The 8951-nt window shown below is 63.2% G+C and overlaps 1 protein-coding gene across 14 annotated transcripts in view; it reads right to left on the bottom strand.

Annotated features, from left to right (window-relative positions):
• Window positions 1–8951, bottom strand: part of TSPAN32 (tetraspanin 32) — a 17175-nt gene that overhangs the window by 1728 nt on the left and 6496 nt on the right. For 6 of the 14 annotated variants that reach the window (XM_023183554.3, XM_023183557.3, XM_023183561.3 and 3 more), the window contains 6 exons: window positions 8808–8882; window positions 8162–8314; window positions 3467–3568; window positions 2681–2767; window positions 936–1019; window positions 581–672 (listed from right to left, as the gene is read on the bottom strand). In XM_023183554.3, coding sequence (XP_023039322.1) covers window positions 581–672; window positions 936–1019; window positions 2681–2767; window positions 3467–3568; window positions 8162–8314; window positions 8808–8882 — 593 coding nt within the window. Of the gene's footprint in view, window positions 1–580; window positions 673–876; window positions 1818–2680; window positions 2768–3466; window positions 6528–8161; window positions 8315–8807; window positions 8883–8951 lie in introns of those variants that run through there. The other 8 variants (XM_023183564.3, XM_023183566.3, XM_023183558.3 and 5 more) reach the window with 5 other exon arrangements.

Raw genomic sequence — 8951 nt, 5'->3', positions numbered from 1 at the left:
TGTGGAATGTTCTAGAGGGGATCATGGGGCTGTTGCAGAATGTTCTAGAAGGATTATGGAGCTGCTGTGGAATGTTCTAGGGGGACTGTGAGGCTGTTGTAGAATGCAGAGGACCCAGGGATGGGGGCTTGGATGGCCAAGAAGAGCAAGTGGGTGGGTTAATGGGCATGGTAGGCAGAGACAGGCCAGCTCCATGGTGGCAGGAAAAGCTGCCTGGCTGCGAGTTGGACCCTCCCTGCCCCCTAAGCATGAGGAGCTCTGGGGTATTCAAGCACAGAGATCCTGGCCTGGGGCTGTAATCTGGGGGCCCAGAAGCATCCATCTCCAGGTCTTGGCAAGGCCTGGTGCAAGCAAAGGGGGGGGGTCTCCATGTGGGCTACGGGGTGCAGTGCTTTGGGTCTGGAAACTCTCCAGGTCTCCCACCCCACCCTGGCACTCAGTCACCCCCAAAGCATTTCCTCTACAGCATCAGCCTGTGGCTTGGTCCAGGGCTCCCTCCCGGTGGCTGGCAGAGCAGATGTGTCTCGAACAGAGCTGGAGGACCCTTCCAGAGAGGGTGGGGGCAGGCCGGGGGCCCTACCGTGGGGCCAGGATGTATTTGCCCTTGCGGTCCAAGCTGCAGCCAGAGCGGATGGCAAACCACAGGAAGGAGCTGAGGAGCAAGGCGGACACCTGGGAGGGAGACACCCGCGGCTGCCCCACTGCTCCAGGCTGGGGGCGCCCCTCCCCAGAAAGCATCAGGACTCTGCAGTGGGAGGGGGCGGCCCAGCTGCAGGAGGCAAACACTGTCACAGTGGACCAGCTCCCTGAGGGTGGCAGCCAGTGAGGCCCAAGACCGGAGATCCTGTCCCGGGTCACCATTCCATCTGAGTTGGGGGCAGGGCAGGCTGGGGGGCAGGAGGTGGGAAGGGGCGGTGAGGGAGGCGAGGGGGTACCGTGAGGGCCAGGCCGATGCTGGTCAGGCTGGAGGCGACCTGCTGGTGTATCCTCAGGAAGCTCCGGATGCCCTGAAGGCAGTCCTGTGAGAAGGCAGCAGGCATGGCACCCGCCCTGACCGGCCCTCCCTGCCTGGACAAGCAGCTTCTGGTGGGCCACGGAGCTGCAGCGCCCACCTAGGCCAATGCCAGGGCAGCAGGGAGGCGGGTGTAGCACAATCCTGGGAAGCCCCCAGGGCTCTAGGGAAAGGCAGTACAAGCAGGTGAAGCCCAATAGGACAGGGCTGGCCCCTGTGGGCATCAGGGCACTGCCGTGGGCCCAGCAGGTGTTGTCTCCCAGCTGTCCTGAGTGTCCATCTTGGGCCACACGTTGGCTCCCTTAGGCCGGGCCACTTGTAATTCACTCTGGGTTCCCAGCATCCAGCCCAGGGCCGGGCACAGCGCCTTGGTGACCAGAGGATGATGACTAACAGGGAGGGCAGGAAGCCAGCTATGGGAGGGATGTGAGGGGGGGTCCCCGCACTGTCCCAGGGTCCTGGTTCCATCCTGGGCTTCCAGTGCCACCCCAGGGCATGGCATCCAGAGGCATCTTTCCAGAAAAGGGAGGTGACAGGCCTGTCTCTGAACCCTGGAGATGGTGGCAACTGAGGCAGGCTGTGGAGGCCTCCGCAGGGTGTCAGGGCTTACCCTCCTGCCCCCCGCAGGCAGGTCTGCCTCCCTCCTGCCCATGCCTGCCCATCTGGGTGGCTCCGTGCCCGCCGCCTGTGCTGGCTTTTCCGGCTCCCCAGGAGGCTTCGCAGTCGGGCCCACGGCTCTGCCATCCAAGGGTGCTCAAGGCAGGCCCTGGCTCCTGTTTTTCAGTCGGGGGACCTGGGACCTCTCCTTGGGTGGCACAGGGATCCTGACTGTTAGCCCTGTCCCTGATGCCGCTGGTGCCTCCCCAGCAGCGTCCCCAGCACCGGCCCTTCTGCCCTCAGAGCCTGGGCTGTGGCTCCACCCCTCGCCAGGCCTCCAGCCATTTCTGTCCTCCCCTCTGCTTCTTGGAGGGTCGCCAGGTGCCTCCCACTGTGAGACAGGGTGGGTTTGTTTCCAGGACAGTAGGGGAGAGGAGCAGGGAGAGGGCAGGGTGGGCTGGGGGAGGGCTGCTGGGCACCAGGAGAAAGAGGGGAGGGCCCAGTTTGTCCTAGGGCCTGGGAGGAAAGGCTTCTTGGCCTCGGGCCCCACTCTGTTGTTGCCGAAGCCCTGGCCACACCCTAGCCTACGCTGACCCTCCGGCCTCGCTTCTCCTCCTCTGAGTGCCCTTCCACTCCTTCTGATGCCCCCCAGGACGCCTGCACCCTTCCCCCTAGATAGAGCCCACCATGCTGGCCCTGCAGCCCTTGGCACTGAGCCCTCATGGGTGCACTCCAAGAGGTTTCTGTGGACTCAGCTGGCCTTGGGAAGCCCCCAAACTGGAACTGACTTGAAGGAGTGAACGGCGCATCGGGCCTGCGTCCAGCTGGGCAAAGGGGCCTGTGTCTATGTCTTGAGCCTAGCCTGGCCACCTGACAGGCTTAGTGTACCATGAACCCTAACTCGCCTCCGATCACACCAGAAGCTTCCCTGAGCCCTTCAGCGGGCAGGTCCCAAGGGTCTGGGGAGGCCAAGGGGTGGGGTAGGAGGATGGTTCTGAGTCTCGGAGTTGGGCCCCAGGGTGTCCAGCCCCTGAGGGTCTTGCCTGGCCAGCCTCCAGGTTCCCCCCTCACCTCTCTTGCCACCTCCTGTCCCTGACACAGGTCAGCCTCCGTGCTCCCCAGACGGCTGAAAGGAGACCTCTTCCCACAGCACAGAAACTACGAGAACAGAAGGGAGGGAGTGGTGATGTGCTTCCAAGACCCCAGGAGGCGGGCAGCACATATGGGGAAACTGAGGCACCCCAAGGATCCAGGTGGGGTTCCCTGCAGGCCAGAGCTGGGGCCCTGGGTATTGCAGCTGCTTCTGCTGGGGGCTCCAGCCATTGTGCAGCCGGGCCTTGGTGAGGGGAGCTTTCTCAAGTCGCGCTGCCTGCCCGCTGGGGAAGGAACTCCTGCTGGAGCCGGGCAGCTTCCCCGCCCTGCTCACGGGGCCCGTGCGTGCTTTTTTTTTTAAAGTAGAGACAAGGTCTCCCTATGTTGCTCAGGCTGGTCTCGAACTCCTGGGCTCAAGCAATTCAGCTGCCTCAACCTCCTCCCAAAGTGCTGGGATTACAGACGTGAGCCACTACGTTTGGCCCCGTATTTGCTTCAATGCTCTTGAAATCCTTCAGTGTTTCTGAATAAGGGGCCCTGCCCTCCCATTTTGCAATGGGCCTCGAGAATCTGGTAGGCGGCCCTGTCCCGGGCAGACGGAGGATGGGAGCTTTGTGCCGCCAGCCCTGAGGGGCAGCTCTGGCCTATGTCCTGGAACCCCTTGGTGCCTGGCCAGACCTCTCACTGGCCACCCTGTGCCTGTTCTCTGAACTGCAGTCCAAACAGAGGCTGACTGCCCTGCCACCCAGCCGTCCCCACGCTCACCATGTCCTGGATGGCCGCCAGCTCCTGCCGCCGGACGTGGGACGTGCCTTTCATCGCCTGCTCATATACCAGGTCATAGGTGTCCAGCATGGCATCCTCCACCTACACCGAGAGACCACGGGGAGGTCCTGGCCCTGGTGAGAGATCCAGGGACAGAGCCCCCTCCCCACAACATCCCAAAGGCTGGTGGGCCCTTAGTGGGGTGACGTCCCAGCACCGCCCTCCTCGCAGCAGGTAGATCTCCCCAAGGGGTAGCCTGGGTCCCTGGGCAGCCAGTCACAGTGCTTCCCAACATCAATGGTGGGGCCTCCACACAATGGCCGTCAGTGTGGCCCTCCTGCCCCTAGACGGTCCTGCAGGATAAAGCGAGGCCAAGCTCTGCGTCTGCCTCTCCTGCGGTCTTACAAGGTCGGCCCAGGGAAGTTTCCATCACGCTACTGTTGACCTGGAAATGGGGGATGGGGCTGGGCCTGGTGGAAAAGGCTTGAGAGACCCTGTGCCAGGACCTCAGCTCCCAAAAAGCTGGGGGATTCTAGGTCTTTCCCCAGAATCACCCAGCTGCCTTCCGGAAGCCCGGGCAGCTGGGCTCTGGGTAAGGCTTTTGACCAGAGAAGCCTTGGGCACCTGGAGTCAGATCTGGGTGGACGAGGCCACTGTGGGGCCGGGGGTGGAGAAGGTGGAAGGTGACGGGGCCTGGCTGGATGTGCTGTCTGCACTCCACACCCTACCACCACCTGGACCTCATGTCTCCACCCTCCTAAGCAAGATGCTCTCCCCTGCCAAGTTACCCCTTCAAAGACAAACTGGAATCTCGCCTCCTACGGGAAGGCGTCTGTGACTGCTCCAGGAGTTGCTGGTCTCCTGGCACAGGGCGAGGCCCTCTTTGAGGTCCCTATCCTCTAATGCCTCCTTCCGGCCTCAGAGGCCCGCAGTCCTCCCCCACATGCCATGCTGACAGTCGGGACACATGGAGGGGTGCTCAGCAGTTGCCCCAAAGGGCTGGGGGAGAATGGAAGCCCCAGGCCTGCTCTGGCCACTCACACGTGCCCTCCAGAAAGGAAGCGTGGCTTCCCGCGGTCCTCGTTGCCCTGGGGCCCAGCCCCCGTGGCAGCCCTGACCGCGGCCAACTGGGTGGGCAGTGGGCAGTGGAGGCCCTCGGTCAGCCCTGCCCAAGCCTGGAGGCCCCAACAGGAGTCAGATGGACTTTCCAGGCCAAACTTGGCTCCTGACCCTAATGTATCCCTCCCACTGATGGCTAATAAAAGTCAGACCACTCTCCGTGAGTCATCCCCAACTCAGCCAGCCTTGTCCTCCCCGCAGTGCCCTGGGGGGCAGGCGCCAAGCTGGCCACACCACTGTCGGCCTGGGCGGGGGCCTTGTTCAGCCTCAGCGTCTGTGAGTGTGAGATGGGGATGGAGTCTGGCCTGGCCATTGTGTCCTCGTGGGTGGAGGTCCTGGTGAAGACCAGAGGCCGGGCGGAGTGGGCCTGGGGTTGGCTCAGACCTCCTCTCCTGCTTCCCTCCCAACTCCAACCACTGTCCCCATTGTCAGGCACCTGCCATGGCCCAGGGAGGACATGGGTACCTCTGAGGCTCTGAGCAAGGTGTTGTTATTACCACAGCAGGGGCGAGAGTGACAATGCCTGCTAGTGGCTGAGAGGCCTGCTCTGCCCAGCTCTTCCTGCTCTGCCTGCTCTACCCGCTCTGCCTGCTCTGCCTGCTCTGCCTGCTCTGTCTGCTCTACCTGGTTCTGCCCAGCTCTGCCTGCTCTACCTGCTCTGCCCGGCTCTTCCCGCTCTGCCTGCTCTGCCCACTCTGCCCATTATGCTTGCTCTGCCTGCTCTGCCTGCTCTACTTGCTCTGCCCGGCTCTTCCCACTCTGCCCATTATGCCTGCTCTGCCCGCTCTACCTGCTCTGCCCGGCTCTGCCCAGCTCTGCCTGCTCTGCCCGGCTCTGCCTGATCTCCCTGCTCTCCCTGCTCCGCCTGGCTCTGCCTGCTCTGCCTGGCTCTGCCAAGCAGCTCTCCCCACGACTGAGGAAGCAGAGCTCAGCAAGGTAGGCCTCCTGCCCCAAAGCCTGGCCCTGGAGGGCCCTAGAGGCCAGGCCGGCCGCTCCCCACGGGGCCTAGGCTCCTAGGTGATGCTTCACCATCTGCCTCCATCCCAGGATCTGGGAGCTCTGAAGGAGCCTGGGGCCTGTGTTTTTCAGGACACCTGGGGGCAGGTGCGCCCTGAAGGGTACCAATGCACTGAGCTCCATCTTCCGGTGCCCGGGGTGTGCTTCAGGACAAAGACCTGGAGCAGCAGGGCCAGTGCAGAATTCTCGGTTGCTGGACCCACCCGACCTGCTGTGTGTTTCTCCAACCCCTGCCCAGACTGAGGCCTGAAGTCCAGGGGTCCCCACTGGGGCTTCCCCCGATGACCAGATCATCCCTGGTGTCTGCCTGGGCTCGGCGGCCCTGACCCCATCCCGTGTCTGCTGAAAGTGCTCAGGAAGGTACAGACAGGTCCTGGGCGGTGGGGGGGGACCAGAAGCTGCAGGAGGCCTGTGGACCAGCCCCACAGGTTCCAGAGCCGGCTCTGGCCTGAGCCCACTCGGTGGCTGGAGGATCCAGGGAGGGAAGTGGCTCCAGGGTGGGGCCAGACTGCGAGGACCAGGCTGCACCCCACACTGCTGTATTTAATTCAAGCATGAATTATTCCCGCTGCAGACTTGTCTGGGGACAGGGGGAGGGTTGCAGCAAAGTGACTCTCAGGCCTGGAGGAGAACGTAATTAATAGCCCTCAAGCTCCACATTCATCCCTGAAGCCTGGTCCATGCCTGGTCCATGCCTCCTGCTCGCAGCAGCATCCCAGGGAAGTGGCAGCCAGGACCCCCTGGGGTAAGGATTGGGGAAGGGGAGGGGCACCCTAGTCCTCTCAGCGCTGGGCCAGGGTCTGTGGCCACGGGGCACCGCCAAGGGCATGTGGCAGGTCCCTTCCCTCCTGCATCCTCTGCCTTTCCATCCGCAGGGCTGCCACATGAGTCACGCTGACTCTGTGTTCAGGACACCTCACGGGCCCTGTGGGGAGGTGCAGGGGGAAAGGGTGAGCGGGCCGGGCTGGGATCTGGACCGCCGGCTCTCACTTCAACGTTTCTGGTGCCAACAACTTGGGCCCTTTGGCCTTTGTCACTGTCTGTGCTGCCGGCAGGACCTTGTTGGACAGGGATCCCGAGGTTGAAGCCCGCTCGGCTCTGGTGGGCCCTGAGGGCAGAGGGCAGGAGATGGGATGTGCAACCGCCCCTCCTGCTCAGGGCCTGGCCCCTGGCACCACAGCTACCCCATCCACACCCAGCACAGCTCCGAGTGAGTTCCATGTCCTGGAGGACCAGCCTGGGCAACGGGGCACGGCAGGGGGTACGCAGGTGAGGAGGAAGAGTCTTTGCACACACCCGGCCATTCCTACCCACGCAGCCCCTGGGTCTTGGTGCTCCCTTCACAGAAAAGGAAACTGAGGCCCAGGAAGGTTAAATAGCTTGCCCAAGGGCACCCCAAGGACACTGACTTCATATTCAGAGCTCCTTCGCCCAGGCCACCTCCGTGGTCACCAGGCCTGACACAGATGCTGTCGGAAGTCAAGACCCACTGGGAGGGGCCAATGGGGCCCAGAGGCCCAGGAGGAAGCCCCAGTGCCTTGCCTGGGGTCAAGCAAGGCCCTGAGAACTGACCCCTGAACGCCAGCTGGGCGCACGGGCCAGACGAGGATGATATGTGTGTGGGGGATGTTACCTGGGGCCGGGATAGGCCATAGGCAAGCCAGGCTGGGGCATCTATCTTTTTGCACCCCCTTCCCTTCCTGGAGAGCAGGCCCCAGCTGTGTTCTGTCCTCTAGCCCCTGCATGGCCCCTTCCCTCCAGAATTGTGCTTCCAGGGTCAGAGCCATAAACACACAGAAGCATGGGGCATGGGCTGCAGCTGCCCCAGACGAGCCCGGGCACCCTGGCAGCTGTCTTGACCTCGGCCACCTCCACTGTGACCCAAACCTCAAACGAGCCTAGACCACCCCATGATGGACGGGAAACGTGAGGCCGAAACACGGACCTGGCCCAGCTCATCACCCTGGTAAGACAACCGTGCCAGTCCTCAAAGCCACAGCCCTCTTTAGGGGCTCAGTCCCTCTGGGATCCTTCTGGGCCTGAGAAAATGGTGTTTCTCCCACCTGGTTTGGGCAGTTCATCCCAAATGATGCCAGGGGTGGGCAGGCACTTTGGGGCCAAGAGCCTTTGTGGTAAGCCTGGAGCCCCCTCCAGCCCTGGCACTGCCAGGGTAACCTCGAGCTCCCCCTATCCCTGGAGGGCCTGAGTCCCCTCATCTGCAAACCACGGTGGGGGCCACCACACTCAGGCTGCTAGCACGGCTCAAGAACTGGCACAGCAGGCGCCCTGCAGAGCTCAGCCAGAGGACCTGCCTGCCACCAGCCTCAGCACCTATCATGGCCAAGCCTGTGTTTGGGGGTCCTGGGCAACCAGGCACTTGAATACGCAAGGCCACTAGGACTCCATCTAGGGCTCCAAGAAATCACCTCTCGTGACCTGCCAGGCTCTCCTGTCCCACTCGATGACCCTGCCTGCAGCTGTCCCTGGCACTACTCGGCTGCCTTGGGGGCTCTCACCAGGTCTGGGCTCTCAAGGGGAAGGTGGGGCTGGCTCTGTTACCGAGCTCTCATTCTCTGCTGGGCCAGGGAGGCCTCCTTCCTCTCCAAGCTGCTGGCCTTTCCACAGGGACGCCTTTGGCCCCTGCCCAGGGTCAGCTAGGCCAGCCCCTCCTCCAGGCAGGTCAGCATTCAGGACGGAAGGATGGGTGGCATCCTGTGGAGGGGGTGGAGGCTGCGACACCCCAGCCCGTGGGTCTCCAGGCACTGCCTGCCCCACCAGGCCTCCATCAGGAGCGTGGGCCCTCAGGTCTCATTTTCTGGAACGCTCTGCTCCTTCCAGTCAACCCGTAAGGCCAAGCCAGTGGCTTTCCTTCTTCTTCCTCCTCATTCCCTCCCCCAAACCTGAGGGGCATCAGCTCACGAGGGCATGGGCTGAGGGGCTTCAAGAAAATGAGGCTGGGGCGAAGGCATGGGTACAGCATAGGTCCCTCCCCACCAGGGAGCTGCTGGCCCTCACTCACCTCCAGCGCTTGGCCTCCCTGCAGCGTCAGACAGAGGGAACCCAGGCTGTGGTCTCCCCAACCTCACCCGGTCCGTGGAAGCCTGGAAGCTGGGGCTGCTCCTCCCAGGACTGCTCCCCAGTCCCCAGGCGCCCACTGTATCACTGGGGGACCCTCTGCTGAAGGGTAGGGGCAGCTGGTGCTCACCTGGGTGGGACTGCGGAGCCTCCAGAACACCACCTGCACCTGTGCGCAGAACGCCAGGGAGAAGCACAGGAAACCCTGGGGGCAGAGTGGGGCTGGTCACTGTGGGGTGGTCTGTTGGGGGGCCGGACACTGAGGGGGGGCGGT

This window comes from Piliocolobus tephrosceles, chromosome 13 (assembly GCF_002776525.5).
Source record: "Piliocolobus tephrosceles isolate RC106 chromosome 13, ASM277652v3, whole genome shotgun sequence".
Lineage (NCBI taxonomy): Eukaryota > Metazoa > Chordata > Mammalia > Primates > Cercopithecidae > Piliocolobus > Piliocolobus tephrosceles.
Note: the sequence above shows the minus strand (reverse complement) of the source record. Positions and strands in the feature narration are given on the sequence as shown.